We start from the raw sequence: 15,663 nt of genomic DNA on the forward strand, positions 1-15,663 counted from the left end.
ATCTTTCAGTGCTATGCTGATGACACTCAACTTTATATTTCCTCGAAGCCTCACAAAACACAGCAGTTCAACAGAATAATGGAATGCATAGTCGATATAAAAAACTGGATGAGTAACAACTTTTTATTACTTAACTCAGACAAAACAGCAGTGTTACTTATTGGACCGAAAACAGCCATACGCAAAACCACCATATGCAACAACCAAGATCACTGTTTGACTATTGACGGATGTTCAATAAAAACCTCGTCGTTAGCAAAGAATCTTGGCGTTTTATTCAATAGTAATCTGTCATTTGAAAGCCATGTCGCCAACACCTGTAAAACCGCGTTTTTCCATTTTAAGAATATGTGATGCGATCTGGGAAAACCCGTCGGATGTCGTGCTGGGACATTTTCAGGAATATCAAAAAAAGATTGAAAGTACATTTTTTGTCAAAATTGTTTTTTCATTAAAATATTATTCTATAACCTCTTGTCTATCCTCTCTGAAAATATTGTGGAAAAACATTGTGGAACTTTGCATGCCGTAGTTTACACAGGACTGGCGGGAAATGTGCATTGATACTCCTTCATTCTTCATGTTATGTGGTTTACTTTGATAGGTGAACTGTCTTTGTAGTGTGCATGATTAAAAAAAGGCAACTGTTTGCCTAAAATATATACTTTTCACTTAGCAACACAAAAACAAACTATTATAATTACCCAATTCTGACTGACAATTTTGGAAATATCAGTTCAAATGTTTATTAGTTTAACAGTCACCTAAACAATATTGAATAAAATAGGTTGATGGTTTGGGCAAATATCTTATGCTAATGTCAAATAAGATGGCATTAACAAATGGCACCCCTTGAGTAGTTTATATTAGGCCTACTTTTAATTTGATTGTAATCAGCTATCATTCATTAAACAATAATTGAACACAAAAAGTAAAGAATACTGTGGCCTCAAGAGACTTCCATACACAGCCACTAGATGGCGCATCTACGTCATTCATGCAGCGTTTGTCCGCGTTAATCCGCATGTAATAAAGGTATTTGCAAACCCTGCATGTTGCGGTTTTAGTTCATTTAAATGTATGCATTTAGTAGAGACTTAAACGCGTTTATATATAGACAGTGACTAGATCGGTCATTTATATAGTTTCAAGCCATTAAATCGACTTCCAGACTTGGGATTTTCTGTATAAATTACGTTACAAAACGCTGTTCAGTTCCCCACTTAATTAAAAATGACACCACTCACTTTTTGGAGTACAGAAAGGATCCTGTTGGCCGGTTGTATGATGACTAAGCACATATCCCCAAACCCCCACCCCGTCACGAATTAAAATAAATCGAATTTATGCATTTTACACAGGTGACTCCAGCGAGGTAAAAAAAAATACGGAAATCCGTACAGAAAGATCACTTCCCTGGATATAATACAGAACACTGAGAGTAGACTGTGCACTTCTGTCCTACAACAACACATGCAGCGTGACACATTTCCTGTTTGATAATGTATATATGTCTATCACAGTCATTGCTGTTGTTCTTCATGATGAAAGTTTGTTATTTTCATGTGTTTTAAAGTCTTGCCTGTTTAAACTTTCAATAGATTTAGCTCTTGAAGTGCACACACATACGGCGGTTGTCAAACAGACCGAGTAGAAAACTTATTGCACATCTTCTATACTGTCACAAACGCAGAAGATTGACATAAACACAGTCACTTATGTCTGTGAATGTAAACAGTGGGATGTGTATATTGGATCAGTTCATTAAAGTGACAGTAACCCAAAAACCTGCTGCTGTCTTCGTCATCAGTGTTAATAAAACAACAAAGAGAAAATCTCTCCCTGATCTTGACTAAAGAACTATTTACCTTTGATTTGAATCAGTGTTTATTCATACAGTAAAGAAGCAGCGTTTCATTTTTACATTCAGCATTTTTTGTTGAAATGTTAATGTTAAATAGATTCACTGTGTTTGAAATATTGTATTAATTTGTACATTTGTTTCCTTTTTAATAACAAAGAAAAATAAAATAAAACAAAATGATAGAAAAAGGTGAAATAAGATCATATTGTGGTCATATTGCTCACCTGTACTTTGGTCTAAATAGTCTTAGTCTTCTTTCATGTTGTTTTGTTATCTTGTAGTGATAAAAAGTTAGTTTGGCTTTACTACTCAATATATTACATCTTAAAACCAACATGGGACAAAATAAGATTGTAATGAGATTATGATTAGATTGTGGATTGTGATTCTGTCTCGTCTAATGTTTTTTTCATTATCACTCACACCTAACGTGTGAATCAAGACCTGCAGCAAAATAAAAAACGCAGCTTAAAGCTCTTTTTTTACATACTGTATATAAATTAGACTAAACCTATCCCAAAAAGTGTTCGACTGTGTTACTGTTAATAAATTTCTAAACAAATCAATTAAAATCCAGGCTACCTTAAAATTTCAAGTAATTTTAAATTGAAACTGGCTTTTAATTAGATTAACTTGTTAAAATAGTTTAAGAATGACAATTTACTGAACCAATCATTTGAACAGAGTAAAAAATAAGATGAAAGGGACGGAGGTGCAGTGAGGGGACTTTAAGATAAATATTTCTTCAAATGTTTGCAAACAGGCCTTCCATCTGATCTGAACGAAACTGTGTACATAACATCTAGAGACACTCAGGACTTAAAAGTTATTAAATGATTTTTCATTGATCAAACGGTTCTCATGTACTACAGCGAGCATGAGCACATGAGGTTGTATCTTCATAAAACATTTGTTTATTGATATGAAACTTGCTATGTGTTATATATTGAATATCTTGTCTGACCCATCGATGACAACGTGGTCAAAAGTTATAATCAATTTTATTGTGTTTTAACGTTTACTTTAAGTCTGCTATTTAAAAACACATCATCAGACATGTTCACATATATTTCCCTTTGTGCTGCGGCTTGTAGTGTATTATTTTCTATTTATTTATTTTTGTTTGTTACTGTAAGATGTATTAGTTGTTAGTGAACGGATCAAAGAGAAAAAAAATCATTCTTGCCCCAGTGTCTCCAGTTTACAGTGAGGATTCTCCAGTCCAGTAGAGATCAGCTTCACTCCTGAATCTCCTACATTATTCACAGACAGATCCAGATGTCTCAGGTGTGAGGGGTTTGATCTCAGAGCTGAAGTCAGAGCAACACAACCTTCATCTGTGATCTTACACTGAATCAACCTGTAGAGAACAGACACGCACAGATCAAATCTACAGTGAGATGAATTTGTTTTTCTTCTTTAGTGTTTATGTTTCATTGATTGTTTTACTGAAACACATCAGTAAGATTTAACAGTAAATGAACTTCATCAGTTTATGTTTATATGAACAATTAAATTATACAATCAGATTCATCATATCAGACATCATAACATCTTCTCTTATGTTTTCTCTTTAATGACTTTTAAAGTGTTGTGATGAATCTTGAACCTTCAGTTATTAAATCCATTACTGAGATTGAATAAAATATTATAAATCGATTACAGACGTAACAAAAACACAACATTTCACTGAAGACAGATCACATTATGAAATAAATGCTTTTCTTCAGTACACAGTCACAATTATTGACATTATTTTATTTAATACTCTTTAATCAATCTCAGCACTGAGTCTTCTCTTATAATGTCTGATGATGTTTGATAACACATGACAACTGATCTGAGATCATTCAGGGGATTAGGATCATGGCAGAATCTTGATTTTGTGCCGATTTTAACACCGTGTCTCGGGGTTCCTACACATTTTCCATTTTGAAATTCCGTACCTTTCCAGACTCAAACATACAGACTTCCCTGAACATTTTTCGGACCATATTTAACATCTGAAAAAAGTAGTGGTTTTAAAAATCGAACTGTTCACTTGTAAATTATTATAATATTTTGCCAAATAATCAGTGGACTGTTATAGCTATACAAGTTAATTAACACCAAGACATGTTCAATTCACAACATTTAATTGGAATTTAGTGCAATGTTAATAATTTGTCAAATTAAATAACTGTAAACCGTCAACCCACAGCAACAGAAGGATTGGTGAAATATAATTAATTAATCAACATGAAAAGAGAACTTGGCTTCTTTCAAAATTTGACGACGAACAATCCGGGCCGTACGCAGGATTTTAGAAATACTGAAGTCCATAAACTGTCCCAAACAAAAAATATATTTTCTTGAGCTACATAAGTGCATTTTAGAACAATTGGGAGTGCAAATTAGATAACAATAGCTAAAACCATGTCTGTCTTTTTATGTTTATCAGTGATGCGTAAATACATGGTCAATTGATATTTTTATACAAATATTACCATATTGAAATACATTTTTTATTAAAAATAGTTAAAATAATAATAGAAAGAGAATTAAAGAACAAAAATTCATTGATGAGTTTGAAATATTTGCAAATAATATTGTTGTTTTAATAGGCTAACCACAACCTATAAACGAGTCAAAGCCACGTGGTTTAGGATGAACTAGTGAAGGTCTGGTCATGTTTTTGTCTCGTTTCAGCATTTTGTATTTTGCATTATTGGATATTACAATCGGCCGTTTAGTCAGGTTTGTTAATTAAATGTTGACGTGCATCAAGCATGCTCAAATTGGGAGCGCAAACTCCTGAGCGCTCTGGAAAGAGGCAGAAAGCGACGTAGCCAGCATTTTGCACGTGTTTTTAGACACGACATGTGAACAGCCCCCTAACATTTCTATGATAAAACATTTAGCTACGCGCACTTTCACATGAAGCTGACCTTGAGCTTGGCTTCTGTCAATAACAACTCCCGCCTTCTTTCATTTGATTGGCCAACTCAATCAGAGAGCGCTGTTAGACAGCTGAGGTAGACCAGATCTGAGATCAGCTATCTAGGTGTATTGTACAATATTGGCAGCACTAAGTAGAACAGTTTTGTCCTATTAGGCATTTTTTTCATGACTTTTATTGCATACCAAGGAAAAACTACGTGGACATCAGGGACCTAAATGGTGGGTAAGGCCTTGTGTTGAGCATGTTTAGTCGAACAGTTGGAGGTGACCAACTGTCATGGTTACTGCTGCCTAACTGCATAACAGCAAACAGTCCTCCAGCAGATTTGGTCTAGCGCCTATCTTTTGGCAGCGCCTGAATCATGCTCCAAAATTAATAAAAATAAATTTATTATCAGAAATTCTTAATTTAATATTTTAGAAAACAGAATAGGGCAATAGTCTGGAAACTCATAATTTTCTCCATACTCAATTTTCTTTTTTCCATACTAATCCAGACCTGGAAAACTATTGTTTTTACGGTGTAATGTTTGTTTTGGACCAATGACCTGATAGAAGATCCAGCAGATGAAGTCTGTATATTTAACTGTGGACAAGATTTATTTTCATCTCTGTGTGCATCGAACTCATATTGTGCGTTTACTCAAAAATATATATATTTTAGTTTCATCTAAGGATGAATGTGTATTAAGAGAAAAACATTTATTTCCCAAATATTTTTTGCCCACTTTCACTTTTTACTTCCATGAAACATTGAATTTGTGTTAAAACATTAAGGATAAATCATTAACAAGACATTTTGGCCATGACTGTATGTGATTTCTGTCTGAGCATCAGATCATAATCGTACCTCAGTGTCTCCAGTTTACAGTGAGGATTCTCCAGTCCAGTAGAGATCAGCTTCACTCCTGAATCTCTCAGATTATTATAAGACAGATTCAGTTCTCTCAGGTGTGAGGGGTTTGATCTCAGAGCTGAAGTCAGAGCAACACAACCTTCATCTGTGATATTACACAAACTCAACCTGTAGAGAACAATAACACACACTCTTCAGTCTCTCGCTTTAGACACACAGATGTTTGTGGTGAGAGAGGCGTATAACTATAAAGAATACAACTAAAGAAGTAAATTAAAATTCATTTTTTCTCTAAAAATACTATCATTGGACTAACTTGGTTAAAAACTTTTTGAAAAGTATCAAGAGCATTAAACAACTCTCACAGGGGTGGACATAATATAGTCCAGTAGATTATGATTAATGGACAGTGGTGTAGAGCTTTAGCATTGCCACAAATTGGATCAATGGGTCATAAAAGTTCCCCTCTCTCCAAGAGACACACTCCAGAGGCAGCAGGGGACAAATGGAACACCCTCTCGGCTCCAAGGGTCTGAGGGGGGAAGTAACCATCGCTCCCAAATGGTTATCTCACCTCAACCCCAGCAGGACAGTTTATGATTCTCAACCCCAACTTCAAAGAGACTGCATGTGGAGAACGAAGCCCTCTCCCATGTGGAGAGACAGCAGATGGCCTGGATAACACCAGAGGACCTTCCAATACACAAATACACCTTGGAAGGGTATCTTCTAAATCAGCCACAATAAACTGTCCACTGTATATATATACTGTATATTCCTCTTGCATACTATTTCCCCCTATTAGCTAGTCTACCTGTAACCCTATACATGTTCAGGTTGTTCTGTATCTCGTGTGTATTCATTTTCTAGAGTTAATGGCTGACTGATGTATTCTTGTGTGGTCTAATGTAATTTCTACTGTAATTTTTAACATGTACTGGCATTTTAGTACCGAAATTAGTCTCTTTTAGTTTCCTGCATAATGATGTATAGAATGTGAACCCGTCCTGCATCATATGCTCTTTATAATAACTTAAGTTAATAAGTTCAATTTGGCATCCTGCCATAAACATTCAAATTAGGCGCGGAAAGAGAGACAAAGAAAGTCTTTCCCACGCACCGATGGCTGCTCTACATTGGCCCGCTGAGGGTGAGGCATGTATGAGCTTAAGACCAGCATCCTTCAGGACAATTCTTTGCGCAGCTCGGCAGTTCAACTCCCCTGGGACCGGTCTCATCTCTTTGAGATCGACTTTCTGGCAATTTACTTCGGCAAACTTCGTCAATCTCCGTTGAACACTCCGGAAGAACTCAGAGAGAGTGCTGATGGATCACCGTGTGTGAATAATTTGTTCTCTCAAGGCGCACCGGAGTTCTCGTTTACAAAATGTGTCAAAGCAAGTATCCGATTAACCATTCTACACCGCGCTTAAGTTTTCCCCTTGTTTTGTTAAGGTGATTTTTGTGAGAGAACTGATGTTTTGTGTAGGAGTAATTTAATATTGCCATTCTTTATTCTCCTTCTCTTTTCCATACTTTCCTCTCTTAATGTACGAATGTTTTAATGTTATGTTAGTTTTATGTTTTGAGTGCACAATAGTGTTTTTAGATAATAAACGTTCACCTGTATTCACGTGTTTGATTCTGTGTAACTGCTCACGAACACGTCACTTCTACTGCTCATCTTGTTACCGGCTCTAAAGTAGTACCGTGCAAAGAGAGTAACTATCCAAGGCCAGGACACTATCCCTCTTAAGAGTTAGAATATGATCCCACTGATCATTCGGTGGACGGATGTATTAGGGGGGCCGTTATTGTTGATTCAGCTGCATCGGGTAAATTCTACTGAATACACATAGTTGATAGCATCAACTGTGCGGATTTGCCCTTTGAGTTAAAGTTAATAATTTTGCTAAGATGCACTACATATATTGGTGGAGAATGCGGGCAGTTTAAACATGTTTGAGAGCAAATGCAGTATCAATATGTGTGTTTCTGTCACAGTCACCAGCTGCAGTGCCCTCTTCAAGACACAAGAGGGCACTCTCTACATCACATCACTTTCAGTTCACTACATTTCCCATAACCCTTTGCCCGGACTCATCTACCATGATTGCATTCACCTGTGTCTCATTTCCTGTGTCTATTTATACCTGGTTCTTTGAGTCATTTATTGCGAAGTCTTGTTTGTGTCAACTGCATTTCTGAGCATTTATCATTGTGTTGGATTACACTGTTTTTGGACCTAGGATTGTACTTTGTTTTTTGTGAACCTTTGCTGCCTGCCTCGACCCATGCTTGTGACCCCATCTTTGATTGTTTGCTGCCTGCCCTGCACTTGTTGCCTGTTTTGTACCTGTTATCTTTTTAATAAAGATGAATTTAGATTTTTCACCCTCCTAGTCTCGGAGCAGTTCGTGACAGTTTCACTGTAATGCATGTTTTTTAGAAGTGAAACAGCTAAAACTGAACTCGCTTTCAATTTTATTGAATGAAAAGTGTAGACCCGCCCACTTTTCACCGTATCAGTAACCGTAGAGCTTCTCACTGAGAAATCTTGAAGAAATCTTTATAGTGGGTCTTAAAAACTGCCCTAAATTGAGCGCAGAAATCCTTGTTTTTGTGCAAAGGCGGCGATCGAGCGATGTTCCTCCCTCATCTTAGAAGGCCTTATATTTTAATGTATAGGTAGATTGATGTCATTGATGAGTTTTCCAGTGCGATTCTCAGCTTAGCTAACTGGTTCGGATCTCCTGTTCACATACAGAGTGGATTTAATACTGTAAAATGTGTATGGTCCGTTTTACTACTTAGATGGGAGCTTAAAACCTTGATCAAGTATTTATTTATTTAAGGCAGCTAGCGAAGTGAACCTCATGTATTTATTAATAGCGAAACTATCCCATTGAGCTAGTTTTGTACCATTTGAAGACGATCAATAACTTTGGCAGGTAAGCCACATAATAAGAAGTTGTAGTAATCCGGGCTGGAGGTAATAAAAGCGTGGAGGTAATCAAAACGTAACATTTGGTCAAACAGTACTCCCAAATTCCGCACGGTTTTCAAAGGGCCTAAGCTGGACACCATCAATATCGATGAAAAAGTCATGGTGGGACAGGTACTTTTGATTTAGGGCCGACCATCATGATTTCAGTTATTCAAAAACTCGCCAGATATATCACTAGATGCTTTTTGAAAATAAGACACTAAATCTAGAAACAAAGTCACTAAGCAGACACTGACTAGAGGTCCTTTAGGACTGAGATAAGAAATGTTTGTAATATTTATTAGTCATTTGTTGAAAGAGGATGAAAGAGAATGTTTTATTAAATCTTACCACAGTGTCTCCAGTTTACAGTGAGGATTCTCCAGACCAGTAGAGATCAGCTTCACTCCTGAATCTCTCAGATTAATCTTAAACAGATTCAGATCTTTCAGGTGTGAGGGGTTTGATCTCAGTGCTGAAGACAGAGCAACACAACCTTCATCTGTGATCTTACACCAACTCAACCTGTAGAGATAAATGACAAATATTGCAACTTTTTTTATTTCATGTTTAGCAGCAATTAAACAATAATGAAAACAAATCAGTTTCTCATTGTGTCTTTACTCATATAAACACATGTGAGTGTAATGTTGTTGTGTTTGTTGTTAAACGCAGTGTTGTCACGATACCAAACTTCGGTACCAGTCGGTACTAAATGTGACGATACTTATATCATTTTGAGCGCTGTTGAACAGATTATGAAAGACCTCTGATTGGCCATTGTGTTTCCAAGCTCATCGGATATGTCTTTGAATGGCTCCTTACCGAGCGCTTGCGCAACCAAACCCGGAAGCGCGTGAAATGATCATTGCATCGCACTCTCTATTGAGCGCTTACACAGATACACACGGAAGTGTTTGAAAGTCTATCCCCCTCGGGGAAAGATCTTAGGTGTCTCGTGCATGGGACATCCCTACCTTTGAGAATGCTGTGCCCCAAAACACCAGCTACAGCGGGGTACAAGTACGTCTCGCTGTGGAGGACCTGTAGTTTTCAGGACATTTTCTTTGCCGAAGCCTTCTTTGCAAAGATGACAGCCTCTGTCCTCTGCTTATGAGGCTTTGGTTGAGTGCAACCTCCAGTCTCCCTGCGGGGGAGCACGAGAAGCCACCCTCTGCTTTTGGCATGTTCTGTATGAGGTTGAGGGCTGCTCCCGCCCAGCAGCCCCCAAACTCTGACCACGACGGGGGAGGTACCTCTAAAACGCCACTGACTGTTGACGAGCCTCCCTGAACGGTATCACCATGAGGCCAGGGGGTGGTACGCCCTATCAGAGGACTTTATGTCAGACAGGTTGAGTCACAGATGCCGCTCTGTGGCCACCAACGCTGCCATAGACCTGCCCACAGCCCTGGCTGTTTCCCTAACAACCCAAAGGGATACATCAGTAGCCCGACGCAATTCTTTAATAGTAGGGTTGAAAGGGCTGAGACCCGTCTCAGACCCCTGTCAGACCCCTCTGCGAGATCCATTTGGGATCCCCACGATTGCAGCTTCTGCTCTGCCTCGGCAGAAGCAGGGCCGTAACCGCGGGGAGCTCGCAGCTTGACACGCTCCCTCGAGAGCTGACCGTGCATGATCCGCACCGAGACAGACCACACATAAATCATACGTGTCCCAGCTCGTAATGTAGCGAGGACATGGGGGTGCACACAATTTAAAGCTCTTAGACATAGTACTACTGCTACTGCTGCTTCATCACCACTGACACACACGGCTTGCTGAGGCACAAAAGGCTGAAGCCGGCTGTTTGGAATGCGCTTTTATAGCTTTCTGGTGCCTACATCACCTGCCTTTGACGTATAGTCCAGTCATTGGACTGATTTTACACACGTGCCTGAGACGCAATCACGCAGAGGCATTCCCATAGCGAAACTACGGCTACGCAGCGTTGAGTTCGAAAGGGAACCAAGTAATGGTTAGAAGGAATGTGTGAAAAACTGTAACGGTCAACTGAATGTTGTTAATTTTACTTACTTTAGTTTTCTGGATTCTTTAATCACAGGCTGCAGTTTCACAAGAACTTCATCTGCTGTATTTTTACCTCCAATAAATTTCTTCAGATCAAGTTCATCCAAATGCTTTTCAGACATCAACAACACAAAAACTACAGCTGACCACTGTGAAGAGGAGAGTTTGGAGCATCCGACTGATTTAGATGTCACATAATGTTGAATCTCCTGCAGCAGTGAATCATCATCCAGATCATTCAAACAGTGAATCAGATTGATGGATTTCTCTGGAGACAGATTCTCACTGATCTTCTGTTTAATGTACACAACAGTTTTCTCTTTCTTGTAGGAGCATCTTCTCATCTGTGTCAGTAGATCCTGTAAGAGAATCTGATTGGACTCCAGTGAGACACCCAGAAGAAAACGCAGGAAAAGATCCAGATGTCCATTCTGACTCTGTAGAGACTCGTCTACAGCTCTCTGATGAAACTCAGATAATAAATCTGGTAATTTAAATATGTCCACAATTTTTGAAAACCAACCAGGATTTTCAGTTTTACGTTGTTTATTTGTCACTTCAGGACCTTCATCAAACACATTTCTCTTGTTGTTTGTGATGGAGATGTGAGCATAAAGAGCTGCGAGATGTTCCTGAATGCTCAGATGAACAAAGCAGTAAACTTTCCCCTGATACAAGCCAAACTCCTCTCTGAAGATCTGAGTGCACAATCCTGAGTACACTGATGCTTCTGCTACATCAATGCCACACTCTCTCAGGTCCTCATCATAGAAGATCACATTGCCTTTCACAAGCTGCTCAAAGGCCAGTTTGGCCAGTTTGAAGATCATGTCTTCATCATTCTTCACTTTCTTCTCATAGTCCTTCTGATGTTTGATGTGTGTCTGAATGATCAGGAAGTGTGTGTACATTTGAGTGAGAGTCTTGGGGATCTCTCCTTCACTCTCTGCTTCACTCAACATTCTCTCTAGAACAGTGGCTGAAATCCAGCAGAACACTGGGATGTGACACATGATGTACAGGCTCCTGGATGACTTCAGGTGTGAGATGATTCTGTGGTTCAGACTCTCATCACTGATTCTCTTGCTGAAGTATTCCTCCTTCTGTTTGTCAGTGAAGCCTCGTACCTCTGTGACTCGATCAACACACTCAGAGGGGATGAGATCAGCTGCTGCTGGTCTGGAGGTGATCCAGATGAGAGCAGAGGGAAGCAGATTCCCCGCCATGAGGTTTGTCAGGATCACGTCCACTGAGGCTGATTCAGTGACATCACACAACCTCACACTGCTGTGGAAATCCAGAGACACACGACACTCGTCCAAACCATCAAAGATTAACAACACTTTATATTCACCGCTGGAGATTTCCATTTCTTTCGTCTCCGGGAAGAAAAGATGAAGAAGATGTAAAAGACTCAGTGTTTTCTTCTTCATCAGATTGATCTCTCTGAAAGGAAGTGGAAATATGAGGTGGACGTCCTGATTCTCTTTCCCTTCAGCCCAGTCCAGAATGAACTTCTGCACAGAGACTGTTTTTCCAATGCCAGCGACTCCCTTTGTCAGCACACGTCTGATGGGTTTGTCTTGTGCAGGTAAAGCTTTAAAGATGTCATTGCATTTGATTGGTGTGTCCTCTGTTGCTGTTCTCCTGGATTGTCTCTCAATCTGTCTCACCTCATGTTCATTACTGATCTCTCCACTTTCACTCTCTGTGATGTAGAGCTCTGTGTAGATCTCATTCAGCAGTGTTGGGTTTCTCTCATGTGATGTTCCTTCACACAAACACTCAAACTTCTTCCTCAGATTTGATCTGAATGTGTTGAGGACTTCAGGAAGTGGACAATAGTAACTGTGAACAGATTATAACAGACTTCAAAATTTAAATATTACTTCACTTTGACTGTAATCATTTGCAAATTTATAACTATTTTCCAAGTCTGATTTTTGTGATTGTAATAATACACAAACATATTTTTTAAAGCAATACGCATGCCCTATGTGAAAGCAGATCATATTAACAAATGTGAGATACAAATTAATACCTATTAGCCACATGGTAAAATAGTTATGAACTGCCATAGATTGTGTTGTCAATTTAAATCAATAGATGAATGTCATTTTATCTAATAATCTGCTGTAAATGAAATACTATAAATGATATCTGCTCAATTCTCAACAAAATTATAAAAAAACATGGACACACACAATCAACACGTGTATACCAAAGTCACTTTAGATGAAAGACTTTGCCAAATGTTAATGTTCTCTTATAATGTGAAAAATAAAAAACTCTTTCATTTTACTTGAAACTGACAGCCACGATCATTAGACTGTAGATTATTTATATACCTTAACCACAAAAACACTATCAGACCAGAGCATGTGAGCGAGTATTTCACTCTATGAGCAAACGCTCCGCTCATGTTACGCTCACGGGTACACCAAATCCCGCTCAGAATCTGCTCTGACATAAAATGTGCCTAGTAGCCTATGCCTAATTGTTTTCAGTTTCTGATAAACTTCTTAAATAAATGTCTCTAGTCGGAGCTGATAGCCTAGTGGGCAGTGCTCCGACATGTGGCGCGATTGCGCATCGGGTAACCCGGGTTCGATTCCCGTCTCGTGGTCCTTTCCCAAACCCACCCCCTTTCTCTCTCCCACATCGCTTCCTGTCCTCTCTACCACTAAAAGCTGTACAATTAAAACCAAAATGGCAAAAAAAATGTTTGCTAATAAATAGCAGTTTCATTCCGACATTACAGCCTATATTTTCAGTCATGTTTTTATTTAAAGAGTGCCTCTAATGCAATAACTGGAAAAGTATATTTGATTTTTGTTACTTTATTTCTTTGAAATAGCTGACATGGTTGTGCAATAGAACATAAAAAAGAACGCACAAAATATGAAATTGTAACAGTTAACACTTGCATGTTGGCTTTAATTAAAGAAACACTTTCTAAAGAAAACAAACAATGGAAGTTATACCACTTGTTTAATTTTTTACAAAAAAAATGATGCAGGGAAATGTGGTCTATTATAACGTCAAATGTCAAGCATAAATTATTACACCATTTTAGAATTTACTTTGAGAAACATGAGCTTGGAAAAAGTGTCCGGCTTCAGGCTCATCCGGAGTGCACGGGACAGTAATCCAGCAGCGGAAAACACTCGCTCAGCACTGGAAGAACCACTGGGGATGCTGAAGATTTTGCGGGCGACCTTGGCTAGTCAAGGAAGAGATCCAGCATTGGTTTTCCAAAATCCTAGGACGTCTTCCTGTGGACTATTTCTCGTTGAGCCCAGGTACTCCTCCACCTCACCTCTCACACTGTCAACCACAGTCGAGTTGCCGTCATATGCGCCAAAAATGCGGGCCTTCTTGGGAGCTGCTCTGGCCTCAGAGACTGTGTCCACCACACCACTGCATTCTGCCTCAACATTTCACGAATCTCTGCGAGTTGATTGCTCACTGCACTATCCCAAATGATCCATTCGGATTTAAAATGCGGATCCAGCACAGCCCCCAATACAAGGTGCTTGTCAGAATAGAATCTGCTAAAACGAGTAGAGACATTATTTGACAGTGTCTCCGCAAACGCAGGAATTGAGAGGGGAAAAGTCCCAGGCACACTGGACAAAAGATGTTTAATTTCCATAACAGATGGAAGAATTATGCCCAGGTTTCCGAGCTCTTTTTGCATAGCATTAGTAAATTCTGCCAGAGGTAATAGCACCTCAGACAGGGCTTGGAGTTGAATTACGTCATTCATCGTCAGCTTACTGTTCTCAGGAAATGGTCAGATTGTGGGACGCACACCTAGTTTATCAGCCTCCTCAGTGTTTAATGTGCTTTCCCTAACACTCTTTACTTATTTTGCCGTTCGTGTGATAACTCCGTCTACATCCACATGACTGTTTATTGCATCCTTTATGGCGAGTTGTAGTAAATGGATGGGGCATAGCATATGGATTACATTCGGTGATGTATATGGCGCTCATGTTCTCCATGATCTGCGCAAAATCTGGCTGGAACGGTGAGATTGGAGCTTTCTCTGTGCCATATCCCTCGACAACCTCATCCTCGTCTTCACCTGCTTTTTCGTCAAACCCTAAGAGGTCGAAGGCCTTTATCATGTTACTAGCGCTGTCGGTCACCACCCTGACAACTCGTCGTTGTAAATTCCACTGTTGCAAGACACTTTCGTATTTATGAAAAATATTCTCTGCTGTGTGGCGTCCTTTAAGATGTTCACATGAAAGCAACACAGTGTGACCATTAAACACGTCATCAACGAAACTTGTCACAACACCCAGAAAACTGTCCTCTTCTGTTTGTCCAAATGTCTAAAGTAAGAGCAAAGCCATCTCCTAGTCTGCCTTCCATCTCGCTAAGAGCATTTGGCAACAGAGTATCACGTACTGTACTGTAGCATGGTGTGGTATAGTCGGGCTGGGCAACGCTCACAAAATGACGCATACCCTCTTGCTCACCTTTGGTGAGAGGTTCATAATCCAAGTAAATCATTTTAAAAAATGCGTGATTAATTCTTTCTTCCGCGAAGTTGAAACAGAAAACTGGGAATGCGGGGAAGGGAAAAAATCCTTCATCTCCCTTTGACTGGTTGGTGTTTTTTCTGTAAATAACAAATTTGTGTATTACATTAGCGGGCAAATTACTGTTGCATGCAGGAGACGGGAGACTCGCTGCCCTCAGCCGGAGGAGCCACCGCCGGCCGCCAGGGGGCTTAGGAGGATCGAGCCGTCCACCGAGCGTCCAGTACCACTGCATGGCACCGCGAGGAAGAGCCTCTTGGCTGGCTGAAGACCGAGCGACAGTGTGTCGGGGAACCGGACCAAAACATTTTTTTTTCCTCTCTCCCTTCTCTCGTCCCTGTCGCTCCTGGTGCTTCCGTCTCCGTTCTCTCGTCTCGTCTGTCCATACCCCCAGGCGCTGGGGCCGCCGAGATTGGCGCTGGGGCCGCCGAGT

The 15,663-nt window shown here is 39.6% G+C and overlaps 1 protein-coding gene across 4 annotated transcripts in view; it reads right to left on the bottom strand.

The window, feature by feature from the left end:
• The window catches only part of LOC130564418 (NACHT, LRR and PYD domains-containing protein 3-like), a 38,250-nt gene that overhangs the window by 6,177 nt on the left and 16,410 nt on the right, over nucleotides 1-15,663 (bottom strand). For all 4 annotated transcript variants that reach the window (XM_057350494.1, XM_057350492.1, XM_057350495.1 and 1 more), the window contains 4 exons: nucleotides 10,684-12,525; nucleotides 8,998-9,171; nucleotides 5,655-5,828; nucleotides 3,051-3,224 (listed from right to left, as the gene is read on the bottom strand). In XM_057350494.1, the coding sequence (XP_057206477.1) occupies nucleotides 3,051-3,224; nucleotides 5,655-5,828; nucleotides 8,998-9,171; nucleotides 10,684-12,525 (2,364 nt within the window). The remainder of the gene's footprint in view (nucleotides 1-3,050; nucleotides 3,225-5,654; nucleotides 5,829-8,997; nucleotides 9,172-10,683; nucleotides 12,526-15,663) is intronic.

Source organism: Triplophysa rosa, linkage group LG14 (genome assembly GCF_024868665.1).
Source record: "Triplophysa rosa linkage group LG14, Trosa_1v2, whole genome shotgun sequence".
Classification (NCBI taxonomy): Eukaryota; Metazoa; Chordata; class Actinopteri; order Cypriniformes; family Nemacheilidae; genus Triplophysa; species Triplophysa rosa.